Raw genomic sequence first — 21,482 nt, 5'->3', positions numbered from 1 at the left:
GGACCAGCCCACTGGCACCGCCTGTTCCCAGCAGCATTGCCCGACCCCAGTGTGGGTCATTATTCGTAAGTGTTGGAGAAGTGTGATCTCTGTCCATTTACACACTGTCAACAGACGAGCTGGGAGAGGAACCAAGGCATCGTCTTCCATCAGAGCTCAGCATTCAGAGCTCAGTGAGGGAAGTGAATAACTCAGTCCCTGTTTAGAGCGGAGAGGTTTTTGCTTTCAGTGGAATCATCTTGGTGCAATTCGCCATATCCTTGCGCTTGGAGTGGATGCTCCCACCAGGCAGGTGAGCTGAACTTCTCATTCCAGGGACAAAAGGAGGAGGGAGCAGGTGGGGAGGTGAATCACATCACCAGCATTTACTTGCTTTTAAACTTGCATGAGTGTGGAGCTAAAGTGGAGAGAGATGGACGGCAGGGGGACAGGCAGGGAAACTTTGGTTTTCCTCCTCCAGAGGCTGGTGTATCTAACACACATGTATTGGCTTACCAGGGCCCTTGGTTATCCCAGGAAAGCCTGACACTGGATCCCGAGGCCCTGGGGATGTCACTGGGGGCAGGGACTGTGGCATGGGGGACAAATCCTCCCCCAGGTGCCCACCTGGCAGGGCCAAGGGCTGCTGCAGAGAGATGCACCCTGCAGGCTCCACCAAGAGCCACAGCTCTGCACGGAGCACACCCAAATACTGCAATCCACACCACAAAAGCACATACAGGGGTTCAGAGGATAAACCCACCAAAAATCAGGACATTATCTGGGGAGAGGGATTACATTTTCAAGAATTCTGTGTGATGCAGAGCTAAGGAAGGTTCAGCTGGGCATCCTGTGCTTGCCCCTCATTTGCCAGAGCCTCAAGTATTGTGTGCAGCATCTCCACAGCTCCTCACAGCCCCCCACAACCCCCTCGGCTTCCTGCAGACCCCCATGACCCCGCACCTGACAGTCTCTGCCAGCAGGAACAAAACACACCAAGGATCTGGAGACATGGTTAAAGTTTGATACCTTGGTTGCCTCAGAATACATCTGTTTTTCCCCAAATGCCAAAACAGATTAGTCTGCAGCTGCCACCACATCATGGCCTGAGCGAGGATCTCTGCGAGGAAAACCAGCACAGGTCAAGGATCCTCCTTCAGGTTCCACAGTGAGAACACGTAACAGCCTCTGGAAAACATCTGAACCCCTGTTCATTCCTTGGTTGGTTTTACACCCTGTGATTCCCTGGCTGATACCCAGAAGCTCTGGGCACTCACAGGAGGATGGGAGATGCAGGCACCTTCTGGTGGAACAGAGGAGTGAGCTGTGGGTCTCCTTGGATAGGACAGGGCAGGAGGGTTAGGGATGGGGATTCTGAGCTGGCAGCAAGGGTGGATCTCTTGGCTGGAAAAGGATTGCTAATCTGAAGCAGTTGCAGATGGGATGGAGCTTGAGAGGGAGCTGGAGCTGGCTCCAAGGGAGCACCAGCGGGATGGTTTGGCCAAGTTCTGATGCTGCCAACAGGCTGAAATTCCTCAAAACCCAAAATAACTCTCATCTAGAGACATAAGGAAATGTTGAGGAAATGCTTTAATGATCCTTTCAATGCTGGACTTTTCAAAGAGAGATTTTGTGCTTTTTCTTGGTAGCTTCTTTAGCAGCGGTCAGGGAAAGAGCAGTGAAGGAACCTGAAATATTTTGGATAGAACAAATGTTTTCCTTGTCAGAGACACTGGGGTGGGAAAAGTTGTTTGCTTCCTTCTTTAATGAGGAAACCTGAAATATTGTAAATTTGGGGTCAGCCCAGGCAAAAGCCGCTGGAGGAGTGGAGCAGCAGCAGCACATGCATCCCTGTCCCCTGCCAACGGGGCATGTGAGCCAGTCATGTAGTATTAGTGGCTCCATGTTGCAGTCAGGTTGGACGCCATGTGCAGGCACATTAACATGGAAAACACATTAGCCCCCGCCAAGGAAACCTGAGCAAATTGGCCATGAGATGAGGCGTCCTGGGATTTCACACTGATGCCATTCCTGAGACAGGACAGCACAGCAGAGCTAAGGCCTGAGGAGTGGGTTGGCTCCGGTTCACCACAGTCCCAGGCAGCCAAAGGAGCGCCGGATTGGGGCAGCCCTCTGGAATCGCACGGATCCGTCGCCTGCCGTAGCCCCCTCCCCCGTGCCAGGGCCCCTGGGCCACTGCGGCCCTCCCGTACTGCTGCGGAAACGGGAGAGCACGTCTGCTCCGTGCCTCAGAGCCAGCTTCTGTCCTAAAACCTCATGAAATATTAACCCCAGAGCCAGAGCATTCCTGGTCTCCCAGGGAAAGACGCACATTTGCAATGCTCCGAGGATGATCTCCCTTCCCTGACGCCCTGTCACGCGCACCTGCACAAGGCCAGCACGCAGCCCCCAGCCGCGTCCCCCGCGGGGAAGGGACACGGAGCCTGGCGGGCTGTCCCCTCAGCTGACCCTGCCGCCATGCCCGACGGCCGCCCCGACCCTGCTCCTGGGGCAACGCCGGTGCGGGGCTCCATGCGGCGCCTCTGGGGGCCCGCTCAGCCTCCTGTGCCAGACCTTGTGCGCTCTGCGGAAGGGAGCTGAGGCAGCCCGGAGGAGAAGCCCGCGGCAGTGCGGGCTGGAGGAGGGTCTCGGGGATACAGAAGTCGTGGTCAGGAGCAGGAGAAGAGCCTCGCATGAGAAGAGAAATGAACACGGCATCTCCAAGCCCGTGGGAAGCCCCCGCCTGCTCCGGCCAGGAGCCCCAGTCTGCGCCCCAACCGCGGGACCGAGCGCTCGGCTCCGCCGTGGGACCCGGCTCTGAGCCCCGGATGGCAGCCCGTTCCCGGGCACCCTCACGGCAGCCCGTCCCTGGGCACCCCCTCACGGCAGCCCGTCCCTGGGCACCCCCTCACGGCAGCCCGTCCCTGGGCACCCCCTCATGGCAGCCCGTCCCTGGGCACCCCCACACGGCAGCCCGTCCCCGGGCACCCCCTCACGGCAGCCCGTCCCTGGGCACCCTCACGGCAGCCCGTCCCTGGGCACCCCCACACGGCAGCCCGTCCCTGGGCACCCTCATGGCAGCCCGTCCCTGGGCACCCCCACACGGCAGCCCGTCCCCGGGCACCCCCTCATGGCAGCCCGTCCCTGGGCACCCTCACGGCAGCCCGTCCCTGGGCACCCCCACACGGCAGCCCGTCCTTGGGCACCCTCATGGCAGCCCGTCCCTGGGCACCCCCGCACGGCAGCCCGTCCCCGGGCACCCCCTCATGGCAGCCCGTCCCTGGGCACCGCCGCTCATGGCAGCCCGTCCCTGGGCACCCTCATGGCAGCCCGTCCCCGGGCACACCCTCATGGCAGCCCGTCCCTGGGCACCCCCTCACGGCAGCCCGTCCCCGGGCACCCCCACACGGCAGCCCGTCCCTGGGCACCGCCGCTCATGGCAGCCCGTCCCTGGGCACCGTCATGGCAGCCCGTCCCTGGGCACCCCCGCACGGCAGCCCGTCCTCGGGCACACCCACACGGCAGCCCGTTCCTGGGCACCCTCACGGCAGCCCGTTCCTGGGCACCCTCTCAGCAGCCCGTTCCTGGGCACCCTCACGGCAGCCCGTTCCTGGGCACCCTCTCAGCAGCCCGTTCCTGGGCACCCCCACACGGCAGCCCGTTCCTGGGCACCCCCACACGGCAGCCCGTTCCTGGGCACCCTCATGGCAGCCCGTTCCTGGGCACCCTCACGGCAGCCCGTCCCCGGGCCGGCGCGACCGCGGCAGCGGCGCGGAGAAAACGGGAGAGCGGCAGCACCTAGGCACATCAATAATTCATAAAATGCCAGCAGCAACAGAGGGAGAGAGGGACCGGGAGCAGAACAGAATATCACACAGCTTTTTAGTGGTCTTTTTCTATTAGTGTCAGCTCTGTGGCTGGTTTCAGACAGGAGAACTTTCCCTGGATGCTCCCAGAACTTCAGGGTAGGGCCGAGCACCCTCCTGGGCAGGACCTGCTCTTAGCTCTGCGGTGGCTGATGCAGTCACAGGACTCTGATGCTTTCAGAAGGACTCGCAGGGCCAGTGGCACTGTCCCTCCTGGACAAGGAGCTGCAAGAGGTAACATGCTGCAGGCATCCAGGCTAGGCTCGACTCTGCTGGGCTCTTTCCAGCCATCACCTCTGAGCTTGTCTGGGCAAACCCCTGCTTTGGCTGACGCAGGGCACCTTCCAGACCTCCCACCCATCTTCTGCTCTTACCCTGGCTGAGCCTGCACCCCCTTTCCCCGTGTAGGAGGGAATCTGCAGGCTCCATGTGTACAGAAAAAAACGAGATGTTTTCATGTAAATACAGGGAAAGCCTTGGACCAGACTGGGGAGCTCTGTGCCTGGAGCCTGCGTGCACCACACCATGCCGTGCTGTGCCGTGCTGACAGACAGGGAGGTGCCCTGTAAATTTCAATAATGCCCAGACCCACTTGCTCCCCACAACTCCCAGATGAATCCTCACGTGGCCTCAGAATGGGTCAGCCCAGCTCCAAGGCCAAGCAGGGGCACAGCTCCCATGGTCCCCAAGGCCCCCATGGCTGGAGGGGATGGGGGATGAGCCCCATGGCTTCACCCCCAAGTTCAGCAGTGAACTGTGAGGCCGAGGGGGACTGGGAAGGAGGAGGCACCTCAGTGGCAGCAGGAGCCTCCCCCCGCTGCCGCCCTCCAGCACGGAATCTGGGGGTCTCGCCGGCAGATGCTGGCACCGCAGCAGCCCAGAGGCCCTGCAGACAGCCCAGGGCAAAATTTTTAATTTGTCATCACACTTCAACATGACATCTGAAAAAAATTTAAAAAGAATGGCAAGATGTCGGCATCTCCAAGATGGCACAACCCCACAGCTGCTGCAGCTCCGTGGCAGAGGCCAATCCCAGCAGTGGGAGCCCACAGCAGCTCAAGGGCTGCCACACTACACCAGAGGGAACCTTCATGCTGAAACCAGCTTATGGCACAGAGCTGAAACGAGGATGAAGAAGGCAAGTCACCTTGGACCAAGAAAATGCAAGAACATGGGCAGGTTTGAGAGGGAGCATCCACACCGTGGGGTTTAAGGACTCCTTCCCATATGCCTGGCAGAGAAGTCAGATCATGTCACAAACAGCCTTTTAAAAACTACAGAAATCCAAATATTTGAAAAGGTTCACCAGTTTAAAACGTCCCTGGGAATGCTTTCTTGAGCAACAGCAGCAGCAGTGGCAGCAGCGCAGCAGCTCTGTGCTGGTATCTGGCACAGCATAGCCAGCAGCTTTCCAGCCAGGGAACAATGGGTCTAGGGAGGATTGGCAGGAGAGACAGGGGAACCAGGGCTGCAGTGGGGGTCCCAGCTGCAACTTCTCTGGAAAACTGCCTGGATACCCAGTGTACCCACAGCCATTCCATTTGCAGAACTCCATCAGCAGATCCAGTAGCTCTGCAGTACGTGGGGGTTTGGGATTCCCCCAGACAGATTTTCCCTGGCTCCAGTGCTTGCCACAGCCCCGTTCCCCAAGGAGCATGGCCAGTGATAACCTCCCAGCTCTGGGAGCAGTGCCAAAACTTCCTGAGGGGACGAACGAGCCTGCCAGTTGGTCCCCTCGTACCTACACCCCCGGAGCCCACTGGTAGTTAGGGAGGGTGTCCAAGCAGACTGTGAATTGAGCCATTGGAATTCCGGGTTTTAATGAAATCCAGGGAAGTGCATATCAATCACAGTAAATTGTACTGTTGCCAAGAGCCATGTCCTGCAGCACAGGGAGCTGCCAGCAGATTCGTCAAAATGATTCGTGTTTTGCAGCTCACCATTAACTGCTCCTGGAGGAGCAGTCTGAGAATTCCTGACTGGAATATTTTGAGAAAACAAAGGTGAGCGGGGCTGGGGTACAGCAGCCGCACCAGTCCCCCCGAACTTGGGAGAGGGCCCTGCAGCTGCTCTCGCCTGCTAGCTTGACATCAATAAAACATGGAGACAACCCTGGAACAGGGAGATAACAAGATGATGAAAGAGGCATGGAAGACAGGCAGCCCCACTGTGTATGGAGGATTTGAGACATCGTGGGCAAAACCTGTTTTAATCTCTGCCATCAGAAGTGCTGATGGAAGGATGCGGTCGGGACACGGTGGGAGAGACAGCCGACTCCATCTCCTCTCCCCTGGCAGAGCGGAGCAGGCACTGTGCCCCTCACCCCGCGGGCAGAGCCAGGCAGAGATCTCCCTCCCCCGGACCACAGAGGGCCCCGACTCCCTGAGCTGCTGTCACCCTGGACATGGAGCAGGACACGCTGGGATGGAGCAGGACACACAGGCTCCCGGGGAGTCCCAGCACCCGCTGACCTGTCCCAAATCCTCACAGTGGCAGCAGCTTCAAGCAAAACACATGAATAAAGACCGCCGAGCAGCGAACTCAAAGTGTGTAGGAGTCTTTGTGGCTCAGCACTGCCCAAAGGCCCCCTAGCAATTTCTTATTTTCATTATTTAAGAAAGACACATCTTTTTATTGAGAGAAGGAGAGGAATGGGAAATGTGGGACCACAAAACCAGTTAAGAGATGGAAAGGCCCGACGGTTCAGCAAGGCTCTGGCATCCTCCTGCCACAGGACTGTGTCCCGGGAACACGTCCCGAGGGAGGGACCTGCTCTCTGCCACTCGGATGTTCCTTCGCAACGAGCGCTGCAGCTGCCGGCAGCTGCCCAGCAGTGTTTGATGCCCCATCCCATTCCAAACGCAACGCCGTTCCCAGAGCTCAGCTCGCGGTCTAGGCAGTGGGTCACCGCAGGGTTCATCCGTAAATCCGGAGGTTTCCCAGGGCCAGTGCCGAGCCGGGGCTCCGCGGCCCCCGGAGGAGGGGCGGCTCCCCCGCTGTCCCCCGGAGGAGGGGCGGCTCCCCCGCTGTCCCCGGAGGAGGGGCGGCTCCGCGGCTCCCCCGCTGTCCCCGGAGGAGGGGCGGCTCCCCCGCTGTCCCCCGGAGGAGGGGCGGCTCCGCGGCTCCCCCGCTGTCCCCGGAGGAGGGGCGGCTCCGCGGCTCCCCCGCTGTCCCCGGAGGAGGGGCGGCTCCCCCGCTGTCCCCCGGAGGAGGGGCGGCTCCGCGGCTCCCCCGCTGTCCCCGGAGGAGGGGCGGCTCCCCCGCGCCCAGAACGGCTTCCCCCTCACCCCGCGGCGCCCCCCAGCGCCCGCCCGGCTCCCCGCGCCGGGATCGTTCATTGGCTCCGTGCCCCCGTGACGTCACGGGGCGCGACATTCCCTATTTGGTTTCGGGGGGGCGCGCCCCACCGGCTGCAGGCGGTGATTGGCGCACGTGGTTCCGACCGCTGATTGGATGCTGCTCCTCCTCTTCCCTCCACGGCGTGAAGTCACTTCCGGTTCTCTCTCCGGGTCGCGCCTCACGTGACCCCAGGCGCGAGCGGCGCGGGCCGCCCGCGCGCAGCCAATCGCGGCGCGCCCGGCTCCCCCCATTCAAAGCCGGCGGGCGCGGCAGCCAATGGCGGGGCGGGCTCGGCTCCGCTCGCGCTGACGGGCGTGCGCGGCGGCCAATGGGACGCGGCGGGGCCCGCGCGGGGCGGGGCGGGTGCGCGCGGCGGTGGCGGCCATGGCGGAGCGGGGCGGCGGCGGCGGCGACGGGGAGGCGGCGGCGGGAGAGCGCTTCGGCACCGACCTCCGGTACGGCGGGCCGGAGCTGAGCTGGAGCTGTTCTGCCGAGCGAGCTGGGGCGGGTGGGGCAGGGGCGGGTGGGCCGGCCGGCTGGAGGTCTCCCGCCTCCATTTCCCGGCCCCGCGTGCGGCGGGATGGGCCCTGTTCCCGCTCACCGGGCCGGGGCCGCTCCCGGGCGTGGGACCAGGTGCCGGGGCGTCCCCTCGGAGTCCGGATAGACCGTGTCTGTTGCCACTCACCGTCTCATAACCTTCGATTTTTTCGAGTGTGAGTCGTCATGCGACCACTGTGTTGCACTGCACTCAGCGGTGGGTAAAACTGTCCCCCCAGAGCCGCAGAGGAGCTTTTGCTGGTCCCGAAGGCTAAGTTTTCTTCTGTCTCCCCGTTCCCGAGATCCCCGTGCGGAAGGCCGGGTGGCTCAGCGCGGGGATAGCGGTGGTCGGGGCCAGGCCCTGGTCCCACCTGCGAGGGACGCGGGAGCTCCTGGCAGTGTCTGGTGCTGCCGAACCGACACCACCGAACCGCGCACGAGCGGCTGGAGAGGCTCTGGACGGACCTGCAGGCAGGAGTCAGAGCACCAGGTCACGTTCAGGGAGCTTTAGCAGATAAGGAAGGATGCACTTCCCAATGTCTGCGTACCCCATCCCAGCTCTGGTTATCCATTTTCATGAGTACAGATTCACAGTTGAGAACTAACAACCTTGAACTGTGAAGTACAACAACCTCTTGAAGTAGTTGCACACTTGAGTTTACCCACTCAAACGTGACATGTTTTGTACACCCTTTTGGTGTTTATTGGGTTTTTCCCTGTTCCTTGTAACAACTGATTTTCCTACATCACAGCAGCACATGGCAGTGACCCGTGTTCCCTGTGTCCCTCTGTCTCCCCAGGATGGCTCAGCAGCAGGCGCTGCGGTTCCGCGGCCCCGCGCCCCCCCCCAGCGCGGTGCTGCGGGGCCCCCCGCCCCTCCTGCGGCCGCCCCCGCCCTTCGGGATGATGCGGGGCCCTCCTCCGCCCCCCCGGCCCCCCTTCGGCCGACCCCCCTTTGACCCCAGCATGCCCCCGATGCCGCCGCCAGGGGGGATCCCCCCGCCCATGGGGCCTCCACACCTACAGGTAAGGAACGGGAATTCTCCTGGGTTAAGTGGGATTTAGGGATTTTTCGTTTGCTTTTACACGTGGAAGTGTCCAGTTCTGGGCCCCTCAATTCAGGAAGGACGTGGAGGTGCTGGAGCATGTCCAGAGAAGGGCAGTAAAGCTGGTGAAGAGTTTGGAGCACAAGTCTGATGAGAGCAGCTGAGGGATCTAGGGGTGCTCAGCCTGGTCAAAAGGAGGCTTAGGGTGGTGCTGGAGTCCCCATCCCTGGAGGCATCCAGGGAACGACTGGACACGGCACTCAGTGCTCTGTGCTGGGCGACAAGGTGGGGATTGGGCACATTTTGGACTTGATGGTCTGGGAGGTCTCTTCCAATGTAATTGATTTTGTGAAAATAGTATGAGAATGGACATTGAAATGGGTGAAGGAAACAGCAGGGCAAGATGAGAACACAGGGCTCAGGTGTGGTGTTGTATACCACTGCATACCTGTGGTATGCAAATACAGCTTCTGCTCAGCTCCTCGAGGCACTGCTAAATTGATGGATGGTTTAAGGTCTTTTGTCTGCTTTTCAGAGGCCTGAACAGTTTGCAAGGGACAACACCTTTGTGAATGAGAAATGGATTGTTTTGATTGCCTTGTGCTGTTATTTAATTGCTTTGTAGGATGTATTCTCATCAGGGCAGTGTAAGTGCAGTGTGGGCTGTGGGCAGGCTGAGGAGCTGAATGGTACCACGTGCTGTGAATAATAGATTAAATCCACTGTTGTAATTATAGTTTGAAGAACCAACCTTTACTTTGGATCCCAGGCCTGGCTGTGGGCATCTCCCTGGTTTCTGTGTTTGATTTACATCCGGAGTGTGCTGCTGCTCCCAGCTGTCACACAGGGCTGGTTTGTTGTGCCAGGCCGTGAGCTCTGCAGCTCCTCACCAGCACCAGCCATGGCTGGGTGTCTCAGGCCGTGCTGGCACTGTGCTCTGCTCCACACTGAGGGCTGGGCTTCGCTCCCTGCCCTGTGCCCAGTGCAAGGGCAAATGTGATGGTGAAGGGCCTGTGGTCAGAATGGGGGAAGCTGTGTTCAGAGCGGGGCTCAGGATGTGCTAGGAGCCTGGCTGCACACCTGGCACTTGCTGTCCACATGATTTTACTCCTGGATTGGGGAAAGCAGATGTAGCAGGTGGAAAGTGAGCTTCTTCTCACTGGATTCTTCCTACAGGTTGTAAGAGCAAGAAAGAGGAAGCTCATGGTGTGGCAGGTGCAAGAGCTGTTGGGGAGGAACAAGAGAAGGAAAGCAGGCTGCAGCTGAGTTGACGGCTTTTTTTGTTTGTGTAGAATGCTGTTCATGCACTCTTGGCTTCTTTTTTTAATAGTACTTAATGCAAATAATTGTTACTAGTTTGGTACATGGATTTAAAGAGCAGTTTAAAATACCACTCTTAGAGCAGAAAGTTGGATCTCGGGGAAGCTCCTGCCAGAAGCCAAGGATGTGGCAGCAGCGGCGGCTGCCGGGGGTACAGCTGCAGCCGCGGGTGCAGGGCTGCAGCTCAGGGCCTGTGTGTGCAGCTTGTCACCGAGCCACCCCTCCCTGTGGCGTGGATGTCCTGGGCTGTCCCAGCCCCGGTCTCGCCGCAGGCTCGGGGTGACCGCGGCACTCGAGGCTCACTCAATTAGAGCTGGAGAGATGGGGATCATTAGGGCAGTTGTAGGTGTTTGCAGAGTAAGCTGAAGAACTTGGGGAGTTTTGTCAACTGCTTTTATAGGGAAGTGTACTTGTACTGTACTTGTTGCGCGTAGGGAATTTCAAATACTCCAAGTAAACAAGAAAAATGAAAGAACTAAATGTACTTTGAGTTAGAAACAGGTGTTCAGGCTTTCAAGTAACTGTGTGTGCAGGACAGGTCAGGATTTCTTATCATGCGATAATGAACATGCAATTTCAATTTCATCTTATTTTTATTTTAATTGGCATGAATTAGAATTTTAGTTAGTGGGAAATTTGGGAGTGTGTAATGGATTTTAATAAAGCCCACTGCTCTGCTGTGCTGACAAATTGGACGCTTACTTGTAATTTTTTTTAACATTTATTTCCTGGGAGGATCATTGGGTTTCTGGGGTATTTGGTTCACAGGTGGGGATGTCTGAGCAGCAGCTGTTCAGGAACAGCTCTTCCATTCTTTCTCTTCCTTGCATTGAGATATTTTCTCCTTTTCAGGAGAGGACTTTTCTTTGACCACATTTCTGTTCATGCCACCATTTTCAGGTGCCTTGATGTTTGTATCTCAGAAGTGAAGTGATGGCTTCAGCTGTTCTGCCATAGGTGGGGGGTTGGCAGGAAGCACATTCCCTGAGCTGGGAGCATTGGATTGTTAGAGAAGCTTCCAAGCCCAGCACAGCTTGTCCTTACTGCTGGTGTACTGTCTGTTGCTTCTCTAAGAAAGGAAAACTGCTTGAAATTATATTGTTGTTATCATTATCATCATTATTGTTATTATATGCCTTTAGAGACCACCATTTATGCCTCCTCCCATGGGTAGCATGCCACCACCTCCTGGTATGATGTTCCCTCCAGGAATGCCGCCGGTCTCTGCGCCGGGAACACCAGCAATGCCCCCGGCTGAGGAGATCTGGGTAGAGAACAAAACTCCAGACGGGAAGGTGAGATGGGTGCCGGGACCAGCGGAGCCATGGGTGGTCCTGCGTGAACCCTGGTCACATAGTCAGGCACTGGGTTGGAATTCCACTGGAGGAACTGGGCCGCTCCTCCTGCGGTGAGCTGTGGTGTGACGGGGCCACTCTCCTGCCGTAGGTCTATTTCTACAACGCACGGACACGGGAGTCAGCGTGGACAAAGCCAGACGGGGTCAAGGTCATCCAGCAGTCGGAGCTGACGCCGATGCTGGCAGCCCAGGCCCAGGCTGTGGGGGCCTCCACCCCCACCACCAGCAGCCCTGCATCTGCAGCATCTCCATCCACCTCCTCTAGCACGCAGTCCTCCACCACCTCCACCACCACCACGGCCACCTCAGTGTCCCAGACCAACTCCAGTGAGTACCTGGGGGTGTCTCAGGCCTCGCGGTGTTGGGAGCAGGTGGTGGGTGTACTGCATGGGGAATTGCTGCAGCAAAGCCTTGGTATCCAGGAGGAAGTTGTTTCAGCATGAGGTGGAGTGTGAATTTAAAGTACAGTGTTTAGTCCAGAAGAACCTTGCATGCAAACTTTTTTCCCCACCAATCTCAAAGAATTCTTCAGGTCTTTGTATATTTTTCTTCTGCTGTTATTACATCATCTCAGAGCTATTACACATCTATTTCCTTTTGACTACAGATAGAGCTAAATTGTTTTTAAAAGTGTTTCACAAGAAACGTTGATCTGAGGTAGGAGTTTAGTTGTAGCAATTTCCTCATTTTCTCCATGGCATCTGTTTCTGTAGAAGGTCGGCTCTCAGAGCTGTCGGTCTGTGAGCATTGGTTGATTACAGAATCTGTAACACAGATTTGTTGTATTACTTTTATTAGCATTATTCTTCTACCTAAGCCTTCTCAGTCCCTATTTCCTGGAGTTCCACAAAGAGGAAGAGGAAAGTCCTAGAAGCCATTTTTGTTGATTTATGACCTTTGAATGATAGTCTGGAGATTACTGCTGCTTCCATGGACTGAGCCTTTGCTTGTAGGGGTTTTCCAACTAAGGAAAGGGGACTGAATTTATGCAGCATGCACATAAATGCATGGCTGTGCACACAGCAGCGTGGTTTGCACTGCACTTTGTCACCTGTGTGCTGCCCAGGAGCCTCAGGTGCATCTTGATAGAGATGTGTGTTAGGTGCTGTGGGTCTCTTTGCACGTGAGTGTGGCAGCAGCAAACAGCGAGTGAGGTCACTCCCCGTGCCCAAAGCCAGGTGTGCAGGGGAAGGAGCAGCTCAGAGAGCGTCCTGTCTTGTGTGCAGGGCCACAGACTGACAGCACAGCATTGGTGCTGAGCAGGAATCTGGCACTGGGGCATTGGGCATTGTAGCTGCGCTGGCTCAGACATGTGCACTGAGCCAGGCCAGAGAGTGTGCAGAAGGTGAACTCTTCCAACTCCCACTGTGGGGTAGGAGTTGCATCCTTTGGAATTCATCTTTTTCCTGTAACAGGTGAGACAAGTCAAGCTTAACTCACCATTTAACCCAAACTTCAGAATCTGTGTGTCAAAGAGAGTGAAATTTATGTAACACTTCAATTCTGCTTTCATTAAGACTGGAGGGAGGACACATCATTAGAGCAGCAAAGAACTTGTATTGCTCAAAGCATTTTAGGGCTTTTGTTTAATTTGAAAGGTAACTCAGTATGATGTTAATTAGCTGTGTTGAACTGTGGTCTGCTCTAACTGTTGTGCCGAGTTACAAGTCAGTTGGGAGGTAAATGTTAGCTCTTGACCCAATGTCAGGCTTGGGAGAGCTAGTCATGCTTTGGGAGCAGCACTTTATGCACCTTCTCTGAAGTTAAATTTCCTAATACTGAATGCTGACAATCTGTTCCACTTCTACCTGTTCTATCTGCTGAACTTTGTCTTTGCTTTCAAGAACTGTTACTGTTGGTGTCTGTGCCTAGGTGATGAAATTTTATAATTTAAAATAATTTTATAACTCTTAGACTTGGCCTGTAAAAAAACCCTGTGACTTCTGGCTGAGCTTCATTCTTGCCTTGTACTGATTTTACTTAGGTCTTACAAATCACATACTGACTGTCTGCTCTGTTTCCCTAAGTGTTAGGCACTGCTAAGAACTTTCACCCTTTCTGAAACGCTTAACAAAAGATAAAAATCTTTGTTTAAATCTGCTAATACTGGTATGTTGTGTGGAATGTCTCTGGTAGTAATAGAAAATGCACGGTGTGCGCATTGGAATATGGCTGTAAATTGGTGTGATTTCTTTATTTTTCTTTTCCCCTTCTCCTCCTCTGCACCAAATCTTACAGAGTGAGCTTACAAGTTTAAGCAGACTTGTCTCTAGTTCCTGTTGGCCTGTGCTGTGAGACTGTTTGCTCCCAATTAAAACAATTTGAAATTGAAACCAGTCATGCTGCAAGGATTATAGAACTGAGTGCCAGTTGTGTGTTTTCCTGCTGGGAGGCACTGAAAACCAAGAAAGTTCTTGCAGCTCTTGAAGAAAAGTAATTTCCTTGCTTATTTACACATTTTTATTGACATTTCCTGTTCTGAGGGCACAGCCCAGCATAGTTTAAGGCAGACTGCTGTCATGCACGTGCTGCTGCAGTTGCTGTTAAAAGCAGAATCTGTGTTCATGTAACACAAGGACAGCCTGTTGCCATTGGAAACTTGCTGTAATGTTCCCTTTCTGTTTCTCTGAACAGAATAGAACCTCGTTTCAGCCTGTGGTTGTCCTTTGATACACCCCTGCTACTGCTGTAGAGACATGTTAGGTGTAAAGAATGGGACAAATTGAAATTGGAAATTGACTTCCTTTGTGAATATTTAATGTTCCAGAGAAGGCAAAGTATTTTTTGTCCAGGAGTGTCCTCCTGCTGGTTATATCTGAGCGTACCTGCTTATGTACCGGGAAACAGAGCGCCAGTATGTTTGCAGCAATATATTGCAGTGTCTAAGATACAAGGTGTTCTTTGTGTTTTTTTATCAGCACCTACCACACAAGACCAGACCCCGAGTTCGGGTGTTTCAGTTGCCACACCATCAGTCAGTGTTTCAACCTCTGCTCCTTCTGCTACACCTGTGCAGACTGTACCCCAGCCAGTCCCACAGACATTGCCTCCTGCAGTTCCTCATGCAGTACCTCAACCAACTGCAGCAATTCCTGCTTTTCCACCAGTAATGGTACCTCCATTTCGTGTCCCCCTTCCTGGCATGCCTATTCCACTTCCAGGTAAATTGGCAAACTGTAATTGTCTTGTCTGCTACATGTCCATGTTGTCAGTTGTTTGCACTCATGTGTCCACTGTGTACAGAACTTGCCTGGATCCTCTCCTCAGAGTATATCTGAAAGAATTCAGGGTTAGCAGACAGACTTTTTAATATTAACAAAGAACATACGTTTTTTTGATTTCTAGTTCTTTGCTATACTTGGCAGAAAACAGCTGCATTTAAACATGTAATGTTTAAACGAGAATATTGAGCACTATATTTTACTAATTGCAATATTGCTTTAATTTTTTTCTGCTTACTTGATTTAGACCTTAAGTCTTGTGCATTAATATTCACTAGGACATGGATGAGCAGGAAGAACTACCATGGAAATCATGACCCCAGTGATGTTAGGTGTTCCCAGTTCTCTTAGGCTGCAGCCACTGGGCAGGATGCTGAGTGATGAGGTGTGACCTGAGGACCATAATGAGGCATTTAAGGTGCCAGGGTGTTGTTATTCACAGGCTTTAGGTTTAAAGAACATAGAGAAGGAATCTTGGATGGCAGCACACTGCTTCTGGATGTATCATAGTTTCGTAAACTTTTATGAAATACTTAAATACCTAAGGAAGTGATTTTAGGCTGGCAAAATGCTGGACTCGCTGTCTGTTGCAGAGGGCCTCCCAGGAGATCACTAATGACACTTAGCACTTACACACCACACGTCATTTGCATGGGTGCTGTTGAGTTCCTGTTCTGGTACAAAATTGATGTGTTTCAGTGCGCAGTGGCACTAAACATGCACCGAGAACTGTTGATTTTGTGTTGCAGAGGGAGGTTGGAGACTGCAGTTGCATTGGATCCAAGTTAGTTTTAGATTTAAAAAGACAAAGAAGCAGCTCTGAGCAGCATCCTCATGTTTCTGACTCTTTGTACAAGCTGAGTGGGATGACTTCCCTGCTGTCCTCCTAATGCAGCCACCCAGGGGATGTGGAGGGAGGCCTTTACCTTGCATTGAATTGGATGGATGAAAAGTAACCCTTCAGAACAGTCATTTGATAAGAGAAAAAAGCCTGAAAGCAGTTAAAGTGCTGACTAGAAGAGTGAACCAGCTTTTAGCTGCCTCTGCTTTTAGAATAGTATTCTAAAATAACTGGGCAAAGCTACTTTAATGTGTATTGGATGGAAAAGGAAATCGCAGTGTCGTACTCGTTGTTTTAAACCAGGAAACAAATACTATTCTGAACGTGATATTCCAGGCTGAACAACAAATGAATAAAGGGTAGGAGAAAGAAGTCTGTTTATTGGTGATAAAATATAAAAATAAAAACGGTTAAGCCTTAAAAGTGATTGACTGAGTGCTCTCAGCTGCCATTTCTAACCTTGTCAGCAAGGGCTCAGCGTGGAATGAAGGGTCCTTACACACTGTGAGGGATATAATCTGCTCAAGTGTGACCTGTTGAGTAAAATAGGGATGGTCAGAACAGTGAAGAAGAGTGCCAGTGGAAATGGAGATTCTGGGTGTATGCCCAGGTTGGGCTTTATTGTGAGCTCTCAATCAAAAAGTTTTTGGAGTAGTACAGTACAAGAGCAAAGACAGAGTGGGAACATCAATCTCCTGAAACTCATTTTTGAAAATGATTTCCCTGGTAAGAAGTGTTGGCTCTGACCAGTTCTCCCTGTGAGCTGGGCTGCAGGTGGAACCCATAGTGTGTAGGAAGGACACCTGGCAGCAAAGTGCTGCTTCCACTAGTGGGTCTTATTTGTCAGTTTGCTTAGTTACAGAATGAAATCTGTCAGCTTCTTTCAGCTAATTCTGAGTTGGTTGTGATGGTTTCTAAACACTGTAAAAGAAAAGGAAAACTGTAAAATATTTTACAGTAACAAGAAACAGAAGAGAAGTCAAGTTACTTCCAAGACAGTATCAAGTGAAGTCAGAAGGTCTCACAAAGGTTAGACTGTAGATGGTTGGGGCTTTCAGCACCAGGTACAATATCAGCCAGAGGATTTGAACTTACAGGGACAGAGCTGAACAATACCACTGTCAAGTAATTTCAAAGTTAATCTCTCTGTTAAACTGTAGTAAGATGGAGCAATGGAAGAGTTCGTTAGTGATATCTCGTAATCTCAGATCTTAAAAAGTAAGTCTGCTTTCTCTCAATTCCTATGTTTTAAGTCAGTTTTATGTTTGGGAATGACCTTGGCAGCGGAAACAGCTTGGGTATTTGCTCAGTCTAATGTTGCTGCAGCATCCCTGACTCCAGCGATCCCACAGAGTGTTATTTATGCCGACTCGTGCTGGAGACATGCTGTAACTTCCTTAACAAAACGAATTTTCAGATCCGTTGTCAAGTACATAACATGACCACCCTTCTAGTTTAGACAAACACTTCAATCAATGCTGTTTGAGTCAATGTTTTTATGTCTCAATTCAATACTTCTAAAAATAAAACTAGTTGCAATTCTCTCATTGAAATTATTTTTAGAAAGCATTGCAATTTTGTCTTCTCACAAATTTATTTTCAAATAAATTGGCAGTATTTATGTTTGCTTTCCATACTAGATCTCTAATGACCAAACCCAGAAACTACTTTGGTTTTAAACAGGGGTTTAATTTCACTTTCCACTGGAGCATTTCCCACCTCACATGATGAATTTGAACTTTTGAAGGGAAGTGTTTCAGTTTCTGAGCATCCAGACTGGACCAGCCAGAGAGCACTTCTACAGTTGCCTTCCACACCCAAAATGGAGGTTTTGGAAATGCACTCCCCTCAGCCTTGTCTGATGTCCCACTGATTTTGATCTGTCAAAGAGGATGAGCTGCTTGCCTTTTTGTGCCTTTTTGTATTATTTCTTACTGAGCTGGAGAGCAGACCAGTGCATGCTGCCACCTTTTTGAGGGCGAGTTTTGGCTTTTAAAGCATTTTCAGCTCATGCCATTCTCGATAATGAAAAATAAAGAAAATGCCCCCGACCTAGTGCAGCTTTGTGTACCTCTGTCTGCAGCTTCATTGCTTTGATTTCTTTTACCCCCTTTCTTTCATCTCCAGCCTTTCTGTAATGACCCTCATACCCTTAGCCTTCCCTCTGAGTTGCATTTGGCTGTTCAGCCTGCCTTGCTTTGCTGCTCTGACTAGTTCAGACCTGTCCTTCCACCCTTACTCTGCTCTCTAACTGCAGCAGCAGACTGAGAACCGCAAAGCCAATGAGTTTCATTGTGCTGCTGCTCCCCATGGGTCTGTCCCAGCAGAGGCTGCCTGTGGAAGCAGCCCCAGTAGTGGGATATTTTCCTGTGGTGCTGCCCTACAAGGGGAGCTGCATTCCCCCTTGGATGAACTTAAACCCCTGAGTCTTCACTGAAATACGTTTTTTCTTTTTAATGACATCCCAATAACTTGCTAAACAGCTGGTTTAACATAGTTAGAGACTGTTGCTGCAGCTTAAAATTAGTTTTATATTTGATCTGGCGTAAAATGTTGGCGCAAAAGTAATTCATATTTTCTTGCTGGGAGACTTCTTCTCTGCCAGCTGCAAATGGCATTCCAAATTGTGGCAGGAAGTCCATAGCACCCCGTGGTAGCTGACATCCCATGGCAGCTTTCCAACATGCTTCCTATCCGTTTTGCAGGTGTAGCAATGATGCAAATAGTCAGCTGCCCGTATGTAAAGACAGTCGCTACCACCAAGACCGGTAATTTCCAAACCCATCCTAGTTCGTTTTGTCTGTAAGTTGGCATGGTAGTGAATGTGGTTGTTTCTTTTATTTCTTTATTTGCTTCCCCACTTGAATGATTACATATACTTTATTTTCAAAACCAGTATAAATGCAAATACCATATTTGGTCAGGAGATAACTTTCCCAAATAACTGTTAGTGTCAGCTTATTTTGTACCCAAACTCTCGTACAGTTTTCTGTAACCATTGAGTTCTGTAATAACTGTGACTCTCATGCCCATACTTAGTTCCTAGTTTCTTGTGTGGATTTTTGTTTTCCTGCTCCACATGTGCAGTGGCTGGCTGTGCTCGCATGTTGTGTGCGTGTCTGTGCGTCTGAGTGTGAACTTCCATATTTCAGTTGTGGATTTAAGAACAGTCACTTGCTGAGAACACGTTATGGCAATGTGTAATGTGTGATTTCCATTATTTAAAATGAGACTTTTTCAATATTAAAGGCTCAAATTTATGATATTGTAGTTCCAATTCTATCCAATTGGTTGTTCTAGAACTTGTCGTTCCAGATCTGTTCATTATACTCAGTTTGTTGGGATGAGTGGAGAGATAGTAGGATACTGCAGCATTCTGGCTTTCTTATCTTTGGATATTTACTTTCCATTTTGTTTTAGGATTTCAACAAAATGTTTTTTTCAATCAGTTTGCAGTACAAACAAACCCAAAAATCTGAAACGGTTTCATTCTCATCAGGTTTTATCCAAGGCTCTGAATTAATGCCAGTATTTAAGATTTATCAGAGTTCTGTTCTACATTCTACGGCTCAAATTCAATCCACTCTTGCCTTTTTTAAGAGCAGTAGGAATATCTTGTACAATGACAGCATAATTAAGCAGTGCAGTAGACTTAAAAAAACCCGATTATTTGCTACAGACACCTGATAAAGACTTTTTTAATAAATAGAGTACCTAATTTTAAAGTAGTGGAGTGTCTAAAAGCTAACAAGCTTTGTGCTTTGCAGAATTACACATTAATTAAAATTAAATTGATTAAAATCCAGTTTGCCTGGGAATGGGCATTACTGATTGCAGAACACAGGAAGGAAATTTGGTAACAATGCCTTGCTTTCCAATTTAACTTTGAAAACAATCCTTCTTTTATTTCTATGGGTTGAGTATTTTTAAGTTAAGTCAGTAACGTGCTAGGTGTTGGTCCTTAGGGCCCTGCATTGTCACTTACTGTTTTCTTTCCTTTTTCCTTTCTTTCCCTTTGCCCAGGAGTCCTGCCGGGCATGGCCCCCCCCATCGTGCCCATGATCCACCCGCAGGTGGCCATCGCCGCCTCCCCTGCCACGCTGGCCGGAGCCGCCGCGGTCTCCGAGTGGACAGAGTACAAAACAGCAGATGGAAAGACTTACTACTACAACAACAGGACTCTTGAGTCCACATGGGAAAAACCCCAAGAACTGAAGGAAAAAGGTACTTGGGTTTTTTTTTTTTTTTACTACAGCTCTATACTGGGGACATGGCTCAGAACCATCATCAGTGGTCGTGTTTGAAAATGCGAGTGGGAGTGTTTCTAGTCCCTGATCTCCCTGAAGAATATTTTGAAGTTCTGATTATAAGGAAACACACGAGTTGATCTTCAGTCTGAAAGTTGCAGCTTGTTTCCCACTGTACTATAAGAGTGTTTGGTCCTAGAGTTGCTTCCAAATCCTGTGCCTAGCGTAAATGCATGTTCCTGTGCCAGTAGAAGGTGAGTACCTCACCTGCACTTCTGCTGGAGAAGGTTCCAGTTGCAGACAGAAAGTGAGGGGAATTGAGGGGAAAAGTCAGTCATTCTAACGCCTGTAGACCAGGAAAAAATGAAGATCATTGTGCTGAATTTCAGATCCTGGAAAACTAAATGTATAAACAGATTTGGAATATGAAGTAAAGTAATGTCACCTCCCCCTGTCCACATCCCTACGTTGTGTTCAGGTCATATTCTGTGACTCGTGTTCATGTAAATGCACATTAGATCCATGGGTGGTGTTATATGAGAGGGAAATTGCTCTTGTGTCATAAATAAGGAGGAAGGGGCAGAAGTCCTGTGGCTCTTACTCAGTTTATAAAGCCTTGTGAGAAAACAAATCCAAACAGTTGTGCCTTTTATTGTCTCCTGAATTTTTAGTTACAAGAAGTCTTTGTTTAGATATATGCAGGACACTTACGCTGTTGGTTCAATTAATGCCCATCTTCCTAATAATTCAGGTTAGATAATAGGTCTTTTTACTGAGATGAAAGTATCTTAAGACAGCAAATACCAGTTTTGCTGAGAGAAGATTATGTGTTTTATACTTTTTGTAAATGAGCGCAGAGAAATCCGCAGGTAATTCTGCATTGTCTCTGATTTTTTTTTTTTTTCCCCCCACAGCATTTAAAATGTGAAAGTGGTCTTCAGCATTGCACTGTTGGTGAATAATTGTTATTGGTTTAGCATTTCTGTTGGTACCCTTTAGTCAGCCTTTTAGTATAATAGCTGCCTCACAATATTTCATTTTCCAGTACCAAGTAGATCTTGGCACAGGCGATAACTACGACTTTGTAAGCAGACACTGCCCAAGAGGGACAGAAAGTGGTGAGAATATATTGAAAAGAAGGTTTGGGTTGGTGTTGTATTTGGAAAATTATACTGATAAAAAGAAATTTGTTGTGGTTCTATAGTGGTTTCTTAATAATACTCAAAAAGACTCTTCTTTATTTAGAAAAAATGGAAGAGAAGGTCAAAGAACCTATTAAAGAGCCCTCGGAGGAGCCTTTGCCAATGGAGACAGAAGAAGAAGAGCCAAAAGAAGAACCTATGAAAGAACTGATAAAGGAGGTAAAAGACCTTAAACCCAAAAGCCAGTCTGAAGTCTCACATCCCACAGCTGTGGCTGCATCTTAGCTCAGGCAGGTTGGCAGGAGCCATGGTTAGTAATTCCAGTTATTAAATTCCTGAGGGGATTTGAAAGCCTCCCTTTTTGGACTCAGATCTTTCTTTCTTTTGTTGATTTTTTTAGATAAGAAAAAAAGAACATTCAAAAGAAACATACAGAATATGTCATTTAAGAAGTTAGTAAGAACACGGGACAGAAGTTAGCTCATTACATGGGTGAGAACACAGGACAGAAGTTAGCTCATTACACAGATGTGGTGTTCTCTCACTGATTTTAAGGGTCTCAGAAAATGCAGCTTCTCCTGAATGTT

General features: G+C 51.0%; 1 protein-coding gene across 4 annotated transcripts in view; it reads left to right on the top strand.

Moving 5' to 3' along the window:
• Positions 1–7,543: 7,543 nt before the first annotated feature.
• TCERG1 (transcription elongation regulator 1) overlaps positions 7,544–21,482 on the top strand; it is a 30,528-nt gene continuing 16,589 nt past the window's right edge. For 2 of the 4 annotated variants that reach the window (XM_082291626.1, XM_082291625.1), the window contains exons 1-7: positions 7,544–7,639; positions 8,522–8,747; positions 11,230–11,382; positions 11,534–11,771; positions 14,363–14,605; positions 19,530–19,730; positions 20,999–21,114. In XM_082291626.1, coding sequence (XP_082147752.1) covers positions 7,569–7,639; positions 8,522–8,747; positions 11,230–11,382; positions 11,534–11,771; positions 14,363–14,605; positions 19,530–19,730; positions 20,999–21,114 — 1,248 coding nt within the window. In that variant the 5' untranslated portion in view covers positions 7,544–7,568. Of the gene's footprint in view, positions 7,640–8,521; positions 8,748–11,229; positions 11,383–11,533; positions 11,772–14,362; positions 14,606–18,211; positions 18,275–19,529; positions 19,731–20,998; positions 21,115–21,482 lie in introns of all 4 variants that reach the window. The other 2 variants (XM_082291628.1, XM_082291627.1) reach the window with 2 other exon arrangements.

Source organism: Coloeus monedula, assembly GCF_965178545.1.
Source record: "Coloeus monedula genome assembly, chromosome: 15".
NCBI lineage: Eukaryota > Metazoa > Chordata > Aves > Passeriformes > Corvidae > Coloeus > Coloeus monedula.
This window is presented reverse-complemented; position numbering and strand designations above follow the sequence as displayed.